The sequence below is a fragment of the Taudactylus pleione genome, unplaced genomic scaffold, assembly GCF_031769625.1.
Source record: "Taudactylus pleione unplaced genomic scaffold, aTauple2 ptg000039l, whole genome shotgun sequence".
NCBI classification, from domain to species: Eukaryota; Metazoa; Chordata; class Amphibia; order Anura; family Myobatrachidae; genus Taudactylus; species Taudactylus pleione.
The window spans coordinates 13,086,695-13,105,085 of record NW_028284441.1 but is presented as its reverse complement, the minus strand read 5'-3'; the positions used below and the strand labels follow the sequence as shown (position 1 = coordinate 13,105,085).

General features: G+C 44.7%; 1 protein-coding gene across 1 annotated transcript in view; it reads right to left on the bottom strand.

Annotated features, from left to right (window-relative positions):
* Positions 1-18,391, bottom strand: part of LOC148538624 (interleukin-13 receptor subunit alpha-1-like) — an 82,972-nt gene that overhangs the window by 23,962 nt on the left and 40,619 nt on the right. The window contains exons 5-8 of the mRNA XM_088453505.1: positions 12,034-12,078; positions 11,413-11,597; positions 9,671-9,816; positions 1,767-1,908 (exon numbers count right to left, since the gene is read on the bottom strand). Of these exons, the coding sequence (XP_088309631.1) occupies positions 1,767-1,908; positions 9,671-9,816; positions 11,413-11,597; positions 12,034-12,078 (518 nt within the window). The remainder of the gene's footprint in view (positions 1-1,766; positions 1,909-9,670; positions 9,817-11,412; positions 11,598-12,033; positions 12,079-18,391) is intronic.

Below are 18,391 nucleotides of genomic sequence, written 5' to 3'. Positions count from 1 at the left end.
CTGTCAAATTTCTGTTTATTATCATTCTTGCTTGTAGCTTCCTCTTATTTCATCCCCAGCATCTCTTGGCCTCTCCTATCTCTTCCCTGGCCCTTCCCCATGAGGCCATGGCCCTTTTTTGGGTGCATTATGTCCCTTTGAAAAATGAGGGGGGCGCCAATGCTCTTTCTGGCACAGGGCACCAAAAAGTGTAGTTACGGCTCTGCCAGGCATATTGCCCTGCATGGCGTATTGAGGCTAGATGAGCAAGGACACATCTGTATGTGACAATAATAAATCATATTTAACAGGGGAAACTGATAAATCGGCCCCTTTGTGTCATGTGGAATGTAACCCTTTCCTGCAGGTTCTTTAGACATGAGACAAAACTTATTGTACCAAGGAGAAGAGGAGAAAAAGAGTACTCCTATTTGTAGGGGCACACCTTTAAGCAATTAATCAATTAACTAAAACATAACCTTTAATTAGCATATATTAAAATACAAAACGACAAAAGACATACATATGAGCCAGCATATATCCTCATAGAGATATATCATGTATAAATACAAATACAGAAATCCCCAAAAAACACATTTGAACCTGAAAAGTATTGTATATATCCTCATAAGTTAGAAAAGATATATATCTTGTGTAAATACCAATGTATATCATATTTCATAAAACAGAAGAAAGATGACAAACAATTGTGAGATCAATGATCGCTTGGCAAGGCATTAGCACGCATACTATGTCTTGGCGAGCGATCGCTTTGCGTAAGCAGACGCCCACCAGCCATTCATAAGACGCCCACTTGCGCACGTCATCTCCAGGAAGTGCATGAAAACATTGGTACATCGCGCACCACCGGATGTGCTCGCAGCGCTTGAGGTTGACTATTCCTGCCCGCAAGCACTGCAATCCCTTCAGCGTAAAATACAACCAGGTGACGTGTACAATGACGCTGCCTGTTAATTATGCACGCCTATGAAACGCCATTGAAACACTCAGGCACGCCTGCGTTCGCACCTCCACTCCCCCGTTTCTAGTGGCTAGCCCCTATTACCACCCACAAACGGCCGCTCCTGTCACTCATTCAACTGGGCTGTCTATGCTGAGCGAGCGAGTGCTTCCCTGTCTGTCGCAGTGGTTCGCGCACACAATGTGATGCATGCGCAGAACGCCAAAATCGTACAGCAACTAGCGAGCGCATCCTAGCAAGCCAGTCTGAATCAGGTCCTTAGTGTAGCTAACCATCATTGGTTCATTATAATCGATGGTTATTGGTCATTCCGAGCTCTATATCAGTCCCAAAATATCTATTTGCCATTGTATTGAGACCCCAAGTATTAATGAGTCATTGTTCGGTGATTCCAAAAGGGGTTATGGCCAATATAATGTATTACATATCTGGAACCAAAAACAGATTCTGAGAGCACAGATGCCCCCACTCAGTCCTAGATCTTGGTATTCTCTGTTAGAGGACAGTTGGTGTCTGTCATGTTTAGACTGTGTAGGCCACCCTTCTTCCCATCCCTCATTGGCTGCCTATGGTGCATGCAGTTATGCAGTGTATGGTAGCATTCCCTGTTTGAGCTGGTCTTATGATTGACTTAATTATTCCTATTTTGCCATTCAGTAAAAAAACCCAACAACTTATATTCCCACTTTACATGTATTAAGATGGATGAAAACATAATATGTTAATGATGATTGGTGCAAATCTTTAAACCACTGAAAACAGGATATATTAAGTTAAACAAATTGAATTGATTTTTTCAATGTACCTGGCAGTGTCTCTATCTCACTCCATTCACTCCAGAGGTAGCTGCCAAAAGTTGCTTCGCCTGGTAAGCGCACCCGTACTTTCACTGTATAGGTGATGTCAGGCAGTACATTGGGTATTTCTTTACTTACTCCAGGAAAGTCCTAAAACATCATAAAATCACTGATAGGGATATTCATTAATTTATTCCAAATACAGGCATAATAGAATTATTAATATTTTTTCAGTTTTGTCTCAAGATTAGGAAAGATAATGGGAATGTGCCAAATGAAGACATGCAAATTACTTAAATGTCCCTAGTGTTTTCAGATCATAGTATAATTATATTATGCAGAATTGAGGTTTGAACATAGTAACCATCTCTTTTTTTTGCGGTTATACTTTTGGCTGCTCAATTGTACTAACATTGAGAATCTGCAACCACTATCACTATACAGTAGCTTTTCTCAATTGAACTACACATCCCAGCATGACCTGCCACAGTTTTGCTATTAGGGCATGCTAAAACTGCGTCAGGGCATGCTGGGATGTGTAGTTTCACAGCAGCTGGCAGGCCACACATTAAATACCTCTGGCTTAGTGAGTATAACGGAGGTCATTTTCAAAGTAGTGTTTACAAAATGAAAGAGAACTCCTAATTAGTTTCCATGAGTGATAGTGTGAAATTGTGTCCCGCTTCGGGCCTATCAGAGACCAGCGCTACGACAGCGTGTCTGCTTCCAGCAACAGTTATACAGCAGAGGCGGGCAGAGCCACGGAAGTGGCAGTTTAAGCTGGGCGCAGTTCAGGCAGCACAGAAGAAGCGGCGACCATTTGAATTTGGTACTTCCAGCAAGCCAATCATGGCTTGCGGCTCAGCAGCCAATACCAGGCTGTCGCGGCAAGACGCATCATAGCAGGCCCCACCCGCCGGATGGAAGAGCCAGATCGGTGGAGGAGGGAGAATAAGACGGACATTGAGGCAGGATCTCCTGCAGCCGCGCAAGAGGCCAGAAGACGCCATAGTCAAGGAAGATGCGTGGCTGCGGCTGGAAGCCGAGAATAGGAATCAGCAGCGCTGGCCCGAATGAGTCAGCGGAGGAAGAAAGAAGCTGAGGACAGGGAAGTACTGCAGCAGACGGAAGCAATGGTATAATTAGGCAGGCCTGAGCCCCATTAAGAAAGGGACCCAGGGCATTAGGCCCAGGTTTTCTCTTTATTCCCCTGGGTAGGCAGGCAAAGGCCTGATCCCTATCAAGACAGGGACCCTGGGTATTAGGGCTAGGTTTCCCTTTTGTGCCTTGCAGTAGGCAGGCAAGAGCATGATCCCCTATAAGGAATAAAGTGGCTTTGGGCAATAGGCCAAAGCCACTTCCATTCCATAAATAGGCATGCACTAGGCCTGAGCCCATGGGAATGACTGAGCATTAGGCCCAGGTCACTACAGTCAGGTGCATAAATATTGGGACATTGACAGAATTTTCATATTTTGGCCTCTATTCACCACCACAATGGCTTTGAAATGAAACAAACAAGATGTGCTTTAACTGCAGACTTTCAGATTTAATTTGAGGGTAATTACATCCAAATCAGGTGAACGGTGTAGGAATTGCAACGGTTTCAATATGTGCCTCCCACTTTTTAAGGGGCCAAAAGTAATGGGACTATCAACTCAAAAGCTATTTCATGGACAGGTGTGGGCTATTCCCTCGTTATTTCATTATCAATTAAGCAGGTAAAAGGTCTGGAGTTGATTCTAGGTGTGACATTTGCATTTGGAATCAATTGCTGTCGACTCTCAATATGAGATCCAAAGAGCTGTCACTATCAGTGAAGCAAGCCATCATTAGGCTGAAAAATCAAAACAAACCCATCAGAGAGATAGCAAAAACATTAGGTGTGGCCATATCAACTGTTTGGAACATTCTTAAAAAGAAAGAACGCACCGGAGAGCTCAGCAACACCAAAAGATCCGGAAGACCACGGAAAACAACTGTGGTGGATGACAGAAGAATTATTTCCCTGGTGAAGAAAAACCCCTTCACAACAGTTGGCCAAATCAAGAACACTCTCCAGGAGGTAGGTGTATATGTGTCAAAGTCAACAATCAAGAGAAGACTTCACAAGAGTGAATATAGAGGGTTCACCACAAGATGTAAACCATTGGTGAGTCTCAAAAACAGGAAGACCAGATTAGAGTTTGCCAAACAACATCTAAAAAAGCCATTACAGTTCTGGAACAACATCCTATGGACAGATGAGACAAAGATCAACTTGTACCAGAGTGATGGGAAGAGAAGAGTATGGAGAAGGAAAGGAACTGCTCATCCAAAACATACTACCTCATCAGTGAAGCATGGTGGTAGTAGTGTCATGGCGTGGGCATGTATTGCTGCCAATGGAACTGGCTCTCTTGTATTTATTGATGATGTGACTGCTGACAAAAGCAGCAGAATTAATTCTGAAGTGTTTCGGGCAATATTATATGCTCATATTCAGTCAAATGCTTCAGAACTCATTGGATGGCGCTTCACAGTAAGATGGACAATGACCCGAAGCATACTGCAAAAGCAACCAAAGAGTTTTTTAAGGCTAAAAAGTGGAATGTTATGCAATGGCCAAGTCAATCCCCTGACCTGAATCGTATTGAGCATGCATTTCACTTGATGAAGACAAAACTGAAGGGAAAATGCCCCAAGAACAAGCAGGAACTGAAGACATTTGCAGTAGAGGCCTGGCAGAGCATCACCAGGGATGAAACCCAGCGTCTGGTGATGTCTATGCGTTCCAGATTTCAGGCTGTAATTGCCTGCAAAGAATTTGCAACAAAGCATTAAAAAGTGAAAGTTTAGATTTAGGATTGTTTAGTTTGTCCCATTACTTTTGGCCCCTTAAAAAGTGGGAGGCACATATAGAAACCGTTGTAATTCCTACACCGTTCACCTGTTTGGATGTAATTACCCTCAAATTAAATCTGAAAGTCTGCAGTTAAAGCACATCTTGTTTGTGTAATTCCAAAGCCATTGTGGTGGTGAATAGAGGCCAAAATATGAAAATTCTGTCAATGTCCCAATATTTATGCACCTGACTGTATATAACGGATAGGACAAAAGTGAGCAAAGTGACTGGGCAGTTGGTCCAGGTCACTATATTATGGACAAGAAGCCCCTGTGGGTAAAGTTACCAGGCAGTAGGTCCTTATCACTTAAGGTCTAGCAATTAAATAGGCTGGTGCCATACATAGTCTAGGCTGTAGGCCCAGGTTATGTAAGGAAGTGTGTTCTCAGATAGGTGGCCCCTGCACATATACGGAGGTGTGAGTGACGTAGCCATGTGGAATCCACCCTCCAGTAACCCCCTCATGTGGAGAGCTGTCAGGCTCCCACTTAGTGTGTTTTCCCATCAGCTAGAAGAGGACATGGCCAACTCTAGTCAGGCAGGATTTAAAGACACAGTACTACTGCCTGTGGTTGTTTTTGAAGCTGTCCTTGCTGCGTATATTGTATTGTTGTGTCACGCAGGGTAAACTTATTCAGCACTGCTATCCATTGATTGTCATAGGCTGTGTTACACTACACATATAGCTTTCCAGACCAGTGAATTAGGGCCATTGTTAATGTAGAAATTAGTAGGTGTGTAATACCCCTGAAGGTGTTTACTGTCCAGTTTATACAGAAATATGTATGCGTGTTGAGATAATTCATTTATTTACACTGCAGTAAATAAGTTAAAGAGAGGCTGGTCCATATAGGTACTGTATATTCTTGTGGACTAGGCAAGCTGCCCTTTCATTTATATATGTTAAACCCCTCACAGCGGGGAACTTGGAGTGGTTTGCCCCACGGGACTATGGACACTTGGGGACGCGCAGGTAGGCACAGAACATTCCAACTACCCTAGAGGAGAGACCTTTTTCCCCCTACAGCTAAATAGGTGGCCAGTGCAGCAAGCGGCACGTGAGGCCGGCGGGAAAGTGACCGGCACGCGACCGCAGTAATAAAAAGAGGACTCCCGCAGGGGCTGTTGGGTAGTGGTTACCTGAGGCAGGCGAGCGGCAGAACGAGTGCCGCATTGACCGGAGCCACCTGAGGGAGAAGGTGACCATCGGGACTCAGTGGAGCACTTGGTCGGAGCATACCGCCAGAGGAAGTGGAGAGCGCACTGTAATTCGGCTAGGTAGCCACCGGAGCTCTGCCAGGAGGAGGCAATGTCAGCGGAAAGCCGCCCTGGGACCTTCCCTTCTTCAAGGGGATTGACAGTCGGGGAGTGACGAGTGCGGAGGCGCAGTCTCCTCAGGAGGGGACAGAGCAGTCAGCAACAAAGGAGGAGCAGTGAGTACTCTGCACTACCCCTCATGTAATCCTTGTCACCCAGATCCATTTCATTTGCTACACATCAGCTGGGGAGTGAGACTATCAAAATGTAAGCAGCCTGGGTCTATAGAGGCTAAAGCTGGCCACAAACTAGACTAGGGGTTCTCAAACTTTTTTGCTCTGGGACCCCGTCTAACAATAAAAATTATTACAGGACCCCAGCAAGTTACTGCAGAATGACTGCCACACATGCGTGGTCAGCAGACCGCTCATGCACAGTAGCACTATGGAAACTGAAGTGAGGTATCTGCTAATGCAGGGGCAGAACTATGGGAGACAATGGAGGTGCGTCCTCTATTGCCCACAATATAGTCACCCCACTTAAGGCTATTCTATATTAGTGTCTTTGTGCATAAGTGATAGATAGATAGATAGATAGATAGATAGATAGATAGATAGATAGATAGATAGATAGATAGATAGATAGATAGATAGATATGCACCACATTTATTTTCCCTTTTGTTTTAGGGGGGCACAAAAATAATAACTTGCCTGCTGGCATCTGGTATGAACTTACGCCACTGCGCTAATGCGATCATTTCATTTAGACATTGCAGGGACGAGCGCCTTTCGAAGCCCCTGTCCCTGCAAGGTGAGGCAGAGAGTGACTGGGGAGAGTGGGTGACTGGGGAGGCAAAGGGTGACGTAGGAGGATGTGGATAACAGGAAGAAGCTGTGGGTGACAGGGAGAAACAGTTGGTGGTGGTGGCAGAGGGTGGCATGAGAAGGCAGAGGGTGACTGGGGAGGCAATAGGTGACATAGGAGGCAGTGGGTAATAGGGAGAAGCAGTGGGTGACAGGGGGTAGGCAGAAGGTGTCGGGTGACGGAGAGGCAGTGGGTGGCAGCATGAAGCAGTGGGTGACAGGGGGGGGGGAGTGGGTGAAAGAGAGAAGCAGTGGGTGGCAAGGAGCAGCATAGGCTGTCAGGAAAGACAGTGGATGACTGGGGAGGCAAAGGGTGACATAGGAGGCAGTGGGTAACAGGGAGAACGAGTGGCTCACATGGGAGGCAGAGGGTGACAGGGAGAGACAGAGGGTGGCAGGGGATGACTGGATGATAGGGAGAGACAGGGTGATAGGGGGGAGGCAGATCATGGCATGGAAAGGCAGAGAGTGACTGGGGAAGCAATAGGTGACATAGGAGGCAGTGAGTAATAGGGAGAAGCAGTGGATGACAGGGGGAAGCAGTATGGTAGCTGGCTCCTCTGAGTCTGTCTGCTGCTGAGGCTTGCTGCCTGTGTGTCAGTTTTTGCTGCTGGGCAGGAGGAAAGGAGACGCTGAGCACTGGGGTGGGGACGGGGCTGCCTGATGACTCCTCGGATCTCTCTTTCATACCTTATCAGATTTTCATTCCAACCAATCAACTAGTTGGCTGGTTGGATGTAAGTTGGTTTAGTGTGTGGCCAGCTTTAGAATAATACTCCGGATACTTGTACCAAAGTTAAATAAAACGCAGAGTCCCGTATGATGACAGTCCCCTCCGCAGGGAAGATACCATGTACAAAATCTTGTTAATTTGTTGAAAGGAATTGGCAGAGACTGTGCACATAGTTGAGCAGCAGTACTCCCAGTTTGCATGCAAGGAGTGTAGCCAGAGAGGATCGTTACAATTAACCACAAGTGTTCTTGATAAAATACAAGCTAGCCACTATCAAAGGAATAGAGTTACAATAGACTTTGTATTCAAGACAGTCAGCAACTTAGTTCAGCAAAGGAGAGGATTACATTCTGAAAAATAATACCTTCTATAAATAAGCTTTTACCTGGTACAAAATAAAGTAATAGTCCAGGACTTTGTATAAAGAAAGGACCCTTTATCCCTTCCTCCAATAAGATAATCGGCAATATTATACTAATACTAAACTTATAGCCAATTATCTCTTGCATGCAGTTAGGACTAGAGACTTATAGATTACATTTTTAATTGTTGGTCATTTTGCCTTATTCAAGTTGCTGTATAAGAGGGTGAAGTTATATGCTCATTTGTGGTTAACCCATTGCTCCCATAGGTGGATCGAGTATTCCTGAGTTCCAGATTTAATAAATAAAACACAGATCGGAGTGTATTTTATTCTCTTAAATAGTGTCAATACTATTGTAATGTACTTGTTTTAATGAAAAATTATTATGAAAATTGCCTTTTACCGCATATATTCTGTTGAATAATTACTTCTTGTGAGCGTATCCTATTGCCTGTATCTAACCATCACCATCCGGAAGGTCACCGGGCCAAATACTGGTAAGGAATTATCTGCTACACCACACTTAACATTACCTGTCGATATATTGGGTGTCACAGGTGTATTAGCGTGACACACTGTTAGATTAGAATAGAGCCCTGCACTGCGTTATTGTTGTGAGGAATCAAGCGGGGAGAAGTTCAAGAGTGCCACTGTTGGAAACCTCTCTTTCTGTCTGTCACTTTTCTATCTATCTTTCCTTCTGTGCGGACAGTGGGCCTTGCACTCCTGTGCAAGGTCGAGTCTTCACCTGATACATGAGTACCCATATAGCTGAAACTCGGGATCTGAGGCTAAAAGTGCAAGTCATGATCTTCACTTAAACCCGGATTCCTCTTTTCTTTGGGAGTGTTTCTCGGTTCGGTACGGCGTGTTGGTCTGCTTTGAGAAAGGGAGGCTCTCACATCATCTCCTTCCTTCTAGATAGTTGTATCCGTGACAAGTTTGCATACCAGGACCATCTGTTACCTAAACACCTGCATGGCAGGGGGTACCTTCCTGCACACCAGTTTCCAGGAACATACATATGTTAACTGTCATACCTCCTAACCATACTGATTTTGGCTGAACAGTCCCACTTTTTGGGCACTGTCCAACCAGTGGGCTGCAGTGTCTCATGGGAAGGGGGGGCGAGGGATCGGGGCAAGGTTGGGAGGTTCTCCCTCTCATCTGCTGCTCTGTATAGCAGAGCAGTGATGAATGAATGCTGTGCACATCCATGCACTATAGAGAGGGACTGGGGACAACCCAGCAGCTTGGGAAGCTCTGGGCAAGCCCGCAGCGTGACAAAACCCTGGGGCGTGCTTCACAGCCATGCCTCTGGACTGCGAGTCTACACTCCTTTTTCATGCGTGTGCTAATGTCCCGATCTCAACCACCCCAATGATGGGAGCTATGAACTGTCTGTTGTTAGACAGCATAGTTGCTTGAAAAGCAGAAATCTACAGTCAATGGTCTAAAATAAAAACAAACATATTGTCCTGCGCTGTTCTCCCTACCTGCAGGAGCGAGAGTGTGGGGAAGTAGGGACAGAAAACCGAGAATTTGAGCCCGCACATGTCCGGGGACCCGGGCTGAAGAGGAGTTGCAGACATGTACCCTAGACAATGTGACCATGCCGTCTTCAGCAAGCAGCACAGCATATAAAAAGGGGTGTGGCCACACTCCCACATGATTGACCACATCCTGTAGTTCCATTGTCCGATAGATCTCCCTGCGGCCCTGCTTATCTCAGGGTTTGTTATCATTCCCTATGGTTATTATACATGCTTTTCAGTAAGTATTTGATCTAATAAGACAAATAATTCCATACCTTAAAATTTTGTTTTTCGCCATTGGGCATTTCTAGTTGTACTTCATATAACGAATCTTTATGCACTTCTGATGCATTCCAGTTTACATATATACTATGATTTTGCGTCCTAGACACACTGCTTATGGTGGGTGGTCTGAGCTTTGCTGGAAGATTCAAATATTTCTGATTACAAGTTTATAAATACAATAAATTATATAATATAAACCACAGTGATATTTACTACTAACAAGATTACCAATTCAGCATACAATATATATTCTAGTCCATAGAGGCAATATAAATTCCTATACAGTATGAATAGTAACATGTTTCATCTGTTCCCCGAATATGACAACGAGATGTGTGTATAAATTAGGTAAATCTAAAGATGTTTTTCTATTCCATTATCCATTCAACAGAGCAAATTACTTTTTTTTTTTTTTTAAAGCAAGTTTGGATGGGTCATGAATCATTATGATTAACAGGATGTCATTCAAACATTCACGATGAATAAGTTGAGCATGGCCTGCAAAAAGGCACAAGCAGACCAATGCATTCAATACTGTAAATATGTGCGTTCCCAAGTTGGTAACTTATAGAGATTAGGAAATCGCTGTAAAGCAGGGCATACACTAAACAGATATATCTGCAAATGATGGTTGTTCATACACACTGAACAATCATCATCTGTGTTCAGTGTGTAGAAGGGGGCGGGTCCCGCTGGCCGGGGGAGGGGGCGTGTCAGTCCCCCTCCCCGCGGCTGCCGATGCATGTGTACAAGCGGTCTGCAGACCGCCCATACACACTTATTGATGGAAAGATATGTCTGCAGACATATCTGTCCATCGGCTATGCAGCACAGCCAATGCGATATGTCTGTGAAAAACGTTCGCGGACATATTATAATCCTTTATTCATATGGCGCCACCAGGGTTCCGCAGTGCCTTACAATGTACATAAACAAATGAGCACACAAGAAACAGTTATTAACAGTACAAACAATACAGGACAGATACATGATTAAAACATTGCTGCATAATACTTAAATAAGCAGCATGGTATCAGTAACCAAGGGTTGGGTGCTGTTGTAAAATAAAGTATAATTAAGTGAAGGAGAAGTACATGAGGGAAGAGGGCCCTGCTCGTGAGAGCTTACATTCTAAAGGGGAGGGGGCAGACAGATGGGGGTGACACAGATGGGCTGTATACAAGGGTCACAGTAATATAATATCAATTGATCGGCCAATATATCTGTCAGTGTGTACCCAGCTTAGGAGCTCATATGAATGAGGGTAAGAGGCCACAGACTGGAAGGTAGACATTGCTTTGACCTGAATATGCATCATTGCATGCTGAGCTGAGGGATGAAGCAGAACAGAAGGCACAATGGTTTGTACAAGCAGCAGCGTAAATGGGTGAATTGGGCAATATGTTGGGAGTTACTATAACTGTGTTCTGGTCATAAAAACTGTCACACTAGCATACAGTACATTAAGACTTGGTATAGTGCTCTTCTATCCATTGGGGTATTATGTTCAGTACATTTACTATACTTATGTCTTTTTCTAATGGAGATCGAAATCTTGGCAAAAGACAAAACAAATTCAATTGTTTTAGAAACTTGATAAACTGAATATCGGATCAACCCAGAAAATGTGCGAAAGTTACCCTCTAGCATGCTGTGATCACAGAACCCCAGGCTGGTGGTGCTCTGTCACTATTATAACAATCATATGGAATCTTGAATAACATATACATACCTATGTTGTTGACATGTATGTAGGAGATGTAAGGTCTGACATTCTTTGATCTGTCTGTTACCACCATAACAAGCCTGTTGAAATCAGTAAATGGCTTATGTAATTGGAAATGACAGCCAACAGGAATCCCATTGCTCTGGGTATAATATTCACAGTGCTTCCCTGTGTCCAGTAGTTGATGAAACCTGAAATCCAAGTGCATAAAATGAACACAGAATGCCATTGTACTGGCTGTATTGTCAACAAATAATATATATTTCTCCCCCACACACTTAATGTATGTCTATAATGCAGATGGAAAATTACACTATGCTGCACTCTATGCTGGGTACACACTGGACGATATGTCGTCCAATCCGGCGTATCGTAGCGACATATCGAGCAAATCGTCTAGTGTGTATCCGGTACTCGATGTCATTAGCGAGGGCCATGCTGCCGAATGCAGCATGGCCTCCGCCGTCGCTCCTGTCCTGCCATCAGCAAGTGTGTATGCACTTGCCGATGCCTGGTTCCGTCACTGCGGATGTCGGGCTGGGTACACATCTTCTAGTGTGTACCCAACCTTAGACCTTTACATAGATGGGTGATATCAAAGTATACTGTATTTTCCACAATACTTACTGTTTCAGATGTTGGACTTGTGAACAAGAGCTTGCACCATTTATCCTATATGGAAATGGAAACAGTTATGTCACATAATAAAATAACAAAAAAGACATAGAAAATGTTAATGACATATTAAAGACCAAAGGTCCAGTCGACATCACACCTATTGAGGTTTAGCTTTGATTGTTTACACTTCACTTATTAATATTACATATGATGACATTTTGTCATTCAAAAGTCTGCTACTTATGAAATAAAATAATATTACTCTCAGGCTTTACCTGACCAGATTTAAAATGCCGCCCTCTCCTTAGGTTTATCATATTCTGAAAATAAACTCCATTCAAAAGCCCATAACGTAACTTTGAAACCAAACCTGACCCCTTCTCTTTCCTGTGCTCTACAGAATAAACAAAATAGTCCTGATTCTGATTCGGTCACAAGCCCAAAGCGAACACATCCTGCAATTAGTAAGAAATCATAGACTGCATATGCGTCGCATGTCATACTGGCGTTTCTGGGCAGCAAAATGGAGGTTACCATGCGGACTCAGAGCAGATCGGTCATGGGAGTGTCATGGTAGCGTTGTGGGTGTGTAGGCCGACTTTCGTGCTATCTGGGGTATGCGGAGAGAGATGACGGAACTTGTGAACCTCGCTACGGGGCTCGCTACAAACGGGGCGGCTGTTGATGTTGATCGACAGCTTGCCCCGTTTTGTAGACTGGGTGGGGGGGTGGCTGTACAAACGGAGGCGTTCCTGAAGGAACGCCTGCCGTTTGTGGGCGGCCCTACTGACATCATGAGTGATGTCAGTAGTGAGCGTCCAGCTCTATTAGAGCCGGAAGCTCACTGGGGCTTGCGGCAGACGAGACCCTACCAGCAGGTCTGAATCAGGGCCTTTGTGTCTAACTCATAATCAAGTCCCCTATATCTTAACTGGTAAGTTTTGGGAACTTGGATCTCATAAGCTCCGTTGTGCCCAGCACAAAGCTGTTATATTGCAAGAGGAATATAAATTATGAATAAGTTTGTCAGACAGGATTGGAGAGGAAATAAGGACTTTATAAAATAATAACAAAAAACAATAGACTCTAGTGCCAAGGTAAACTCTGACATCAGGTGAGTACCTTTACTCCTTTATAAAAGAAAGGTAAAGTTCTGAGACATAAATGGTATGATACATTAGACCACAGCTTCTAAAACTCGGTCCTCAGGACCCCAAACAGCGCATTTTTTCCAGGTCTCCTCACAGGATCACAAGTGAAATAATTAGCTCCATCTGTGGATCTTATAAAATGTGTCAGTGGGTAATGAATACACCTGTGCACCTGCTGGGTGATCTGGAAAATGTGACCTGTGTGGGGTCCTGAGGACCGAGTTTGAGAACCACTGCATTAGACAATTGCAATTTTAAAATAATATATATATGGGTCGATGTGACTTTAAAAATACTAACAAAATAAGGATCACCCACTTTGTTGGGTGAATATCACCTAATTTTTATTGAAGTAAGCAATGTGGGTGAGAGGAACACTTTGTTAACGATTGCAGTAAGTTGAAAAATTAATAAATAAGAAAAAATTAATTTGCAGAAAAAAATTAAAATATGCATAAAAATGTTAATTTATAATCAGTGTAAATTTATAAATTATTAGATTTTTATGTTGGTGAATTTTGTAAAAATCTTGAATTCTTAAAACTTGGCATTACTTTACTGCACTAACTGCAACTCAGTTTTGTTACTATTTACAGTATATTGCAGATATGTTAACATTCAGACTCTTGAGTCCCCTAAACACTCCTTTTTTGATTGTCTAGTATATACACTACATAAGATGCACAGGGCCATAACTAGGATAGTGTGACCAGTGCCATGGCACAGGGCACCGCAGGGCATTGGGCGCTGTTTTGGCCTGTCAATTTTCCTGTTTATTATCATTCTCACTTGTAGCTTCCTCTTCTTTTATCCCCAGCATCTCCTGACCTCCCCTATCTCTTCCCTGGCCCTTCCCCATGGGGCCATGGCCCTTTTTCATGTCCCTGTTTATGTCCCTGTTTAAAAAATAAGGGGGGGCGCCGCCAATTCTCTCTCTTGCACAGGGCACCAAAAAGTCTAGTTACGGCTCTGAAGATGCACACGATTCCAAAAAGTCACATAAACACATGGATCCAATGCTATATAAACAGGTCAATATCACATTCACCCATAAACAAGGAAGCATATGAGGGAGCATGCTATGCCCTACTGCAGTTCTCACTGGAACAAGGACGCATATAAGGGAGCATGCTATGTCCTACTGCAGTTCTACTAGGAACAAGGAAGTATATGAGGGAACATGCTATGTCCTACTGCAGTTCTACTAGGAACAAGGAAGTATATGAGGGAACATGCTATGTCCTACTGCAGTTCTACTAGGAACAAGGAAGCATATGAGGGAGCATGCTGTGTTCTACTGCAGTTCTACTAGGAACAAGGAAGCATATGAGGGAGCATGCTATGTCCTACTGCAGTTCTACTAGGAACAAGGAAGCATATGAGGGAGCATGCTATGTCCTACTGCAGTTCTACTAGGAACAAGGATGCATTTGAGGGAGAATGCTGTGTCCTACTGCAGTTCTTCCAGGAACAAGGAAGCATATGAGGGAGCATGCTGTGTCCTACTGCAGTTCTACTAGGAACAAGGAAGCATATGAGGGAGCATGCTATGTCCTACTGCAGTTCTACTAGGAACAAGGATGCATTTGAGGGAGAATGCTGTGTCCTACTGCAGTTCTTCCAGGAACAAGGAAGCATATGAGGGAGCATGCTATGCCCTACTGCAGTTCTCCCAGGAACATGGACACATTTGAGGGAGCATGCTATGCACTACTGCAGTTCTCCCAGGAACATGGACACATTTGAGGGAGCATGCTATACCCTACTGCAGTTCTCCCAGGAACAAGGATGCATTTGAGGGAGCACACTATGCCCTACTTCAGGTCTCCCAGGAACAAGGAAGCATATGAGGGAGCATGCTATGCCCTACTGCAGTTTTCCCAGGAACAAAGAAGCATATGAGGGAGCATGCTATGCCCTATTGCAGTTTTTCCAGGAACAAGGAAACATATGAGGGAACATGCTATGCCCTACTGCAGTTCTCCTAGGAACAAGGAAGCATATGAGGGAGCATGCTATGCCCTACTGCAGTTCTCCCAAGAACAAGGAAGCATATGAGGGAGCACGCTATGCACTACTACAGTTCTCGCAATAACATAAGGTAGCGCACTTTGTGTATAACTCATAATCAAGTCCCCTATATCTTAGCTGGTAAGTTTTGGGAACTTGGATCTCAAAAGCTCAGTTGTGCCCAGCACAAAGCTGTTATATTGCAAGAAGAATAGAAATTATGAATACGTTTGTCAGACGGGATTGGAGAGGAAATAAGGGCTTTATAAAATCATAACAAAAAACAATAGACTCAAGTGCAAAGGTAAACTCTGACATCAGGTGAGTACCTTTATTCCTTTATAAAAGATAGGTAAAGTTCTGAGACATAAATGGTATGATACATTACACAAATGCAATTTTAAAATAATATATATGGGTCAATGTGACTTTAAAAACACTAACAAAATAGTGGTCACCCACCTTGTTGGGTGAATATCACTACTGCAGTTCTCCCAGGTACAATGAAGCATAAGAGGGAGCATGCTATGCCCTACTGCAGTTTTCCCAGAAACAAGGACACATATGAGGGAGCATGCTATGTCCTACTACAGTTCTCCCAGAAACAAGGAAGCATATGAGGGAGCATGCTATGCTCTACTGCAGTTCTCCCAGAAACAAGGACACATATGAGGGAGCATGCTATGCCCTACTACAGTTCTCCCAGAAACAAGGAAGCATATGAGGGAGCATGCTATGTCCTACTGCAGTTCTCCCAGAAACAAGGAAGCATATGAGGGAGCATGCTATGCCCTACTGCAGTTCTCCCAGAAACAAAGAAGCATATGAGGGAGCATGCTATGTCCTACTACAGTTCTCCCAGAAACAAGGAAGCATATGAGGGAGCATGCTATGCCCTACTGCAGTTCTCCCAGAAACAAGGACACATATGAGGGAGCATGCTATGCCCTACTGCAGTTCTCCCAGAAACAAGGACACATATGAGGGAGCATGCTATGTCATACTACAGTTCTCCCAGAAACAAGGAAGCATATGAGGGAGCATGCTATGCCCTACTGCAGTTCTCCCAGAAACAAGGACACATATGAGGGAGCATGCTATGCCCTACTACAGTTCTCCCAGAAACAAAGAAGCATATGAGGGAGCATGCTATGTCCTACTACAGTTCTCCCAGAAACAAGGAAGCATATGAGGGAGCATGCTATGCCCTACTGCAGTTCTCCCAGAAACAAGGACACATATGAGGGAGCATGCTATGCCCTACTACAGTTCTCCCAGGAACAAGGAAGCATATGAGGGAGCATGCTATGCCCTACTGCAGTTCTCCCAGGAACAAGGAAGCATATGAGGGAGCATGCTATGCCCTACTACAGTTCTCCCAGGAACAAGGAAGCATATGAGGGAGCATGCTATGCCCTACTGCAGTTCTCCACGGAACAAGGAAGCATATGAGGGAGCATACTATGCCCTACTACAGTTCTCCCAGGAACAAGGACACATATGAGGGAGCATGCTATGCACTACTACAGTTCTCCCAGGAACAAGGACACATATGAGGGAGCATGCTATGCCCTACTGCAGGGCATGACAAATTTTCTAAAACCTAGGGGCCAGGATGAAAGTGTAGGAGCCAGAACCCCCCTTCCCACGGGGCAGCATTACTGAGTACCTTCGCCCCAGGCAACCAACCCCCATGGCCACACCACTAACGGGGTACCCCAGGTAAACCACCCTTCCACAGCCACATTATTGAGCAGCTAACCCGCCTCTCCAGACAACCAACTCCCAAAAATCCCCAGGCAAGCAAAGCCACCGCCGGCAGTGGCTGAACTAGAGAGTGGTGGGCCCAAAAGCAAGAATATGGTTTGGGCACCCTTATGCAGTTCCCCCAGTAGTGGTCCCCCTATATAATACCCACAGTAGTAGTCCCCTCTATGCAGTGCCCCCAGTAGTAGTCCCCCCTCTGCAGTGCCGCCAGTAGTAGTCCCCCCTCTGCAGTGCCCCTAGTAGTCCCCCTATGCAGTGCCCGCAGTAGTAGGCCCCACGATGCCTTGCCCTTAGTAGTGCCCCCCTATATAGTGAAGCATATGAGGGAGCACGCTATGCACTACTACAGTTCTCCCAGGAACAAGGACACATATGAGGGAGCATGCTATGCCCTACTGCAGTTCTCCCAGGAACAAGGACGCATATGAGGGAGCATGCTATGCCCTACTGCAGTTCTCCCAGGAACAAGGAAGCATATGAGGGAGCATGCTATGCCCTACTGCAGTTCTCCCAGGAACAAGGAAGCATATGAGGGAGCACGCTATGCCCTACTACAGTTCTCCCAGGAACAAGGACGCATATGAGGGAGCATACTATGCCCTACTACAGTTCTCCCAGGAACAAGGACGCATATGAGGGAGCATGCTATGCCCTACTGCAGTTCTCCCAGGAACAAGGAAGCATATGAGGGAGCACGCTATGCCCTACTGCAGTTCTCCCAGGAACAAGGAAGCATATGAGGGAGCATGCTATGCCCTACTACAGTTCTCCCAGGAACTAGGACGCATATGAGGGAGCATGCTATGCCCTACTGCAGTTCTCCCAGGAACAAGGAAGCATATGAGGGAGCACGCTATGCACTACTACAGTTCTCCCAGGAACAAGGACGCATATGAGGGAGCATGCTATGCCCTACTGCAGTTCTCCCAGGAACAAGGAAGCATATGAGGGAGCATGCTATGCCCTACTACAGTTCTCCCAGGAACTAGGACGCATATGAGGGAGCATGCTATGCCCTACTGCAGTTCTCCCAGGAACAAGGAAGCATATGAGGGAGCACGCTATGCACTACTACAGTTCTCCCAGGAACAAGGACGCATATGAGGGAGCATGCTATGCCCTACTGCAGTTCTCCCAGGAACAAGAACGCATATAAGGGAGCATGCTATGCCCTACTGCAGTTCTACGATGAACAAGGAAGCATGCTATGCCCTACTGCAGTTCCACTTTGCTGTTGCGAACAATGGTGCTTGTCAGTTATCCTACATGGAAATGGAAACAGGTTTATCAAATAATATAATAATAATAATAATAATAATAAACATAGAGTACGTCAATGTCATATGAAGACCAAATGCACAGTTAAATCTTTCCATTTCAGTTACTAAGGCTTATCTTTAGAACATTTTTAATATTACGAGGGTGGTTCAATAAGTGAG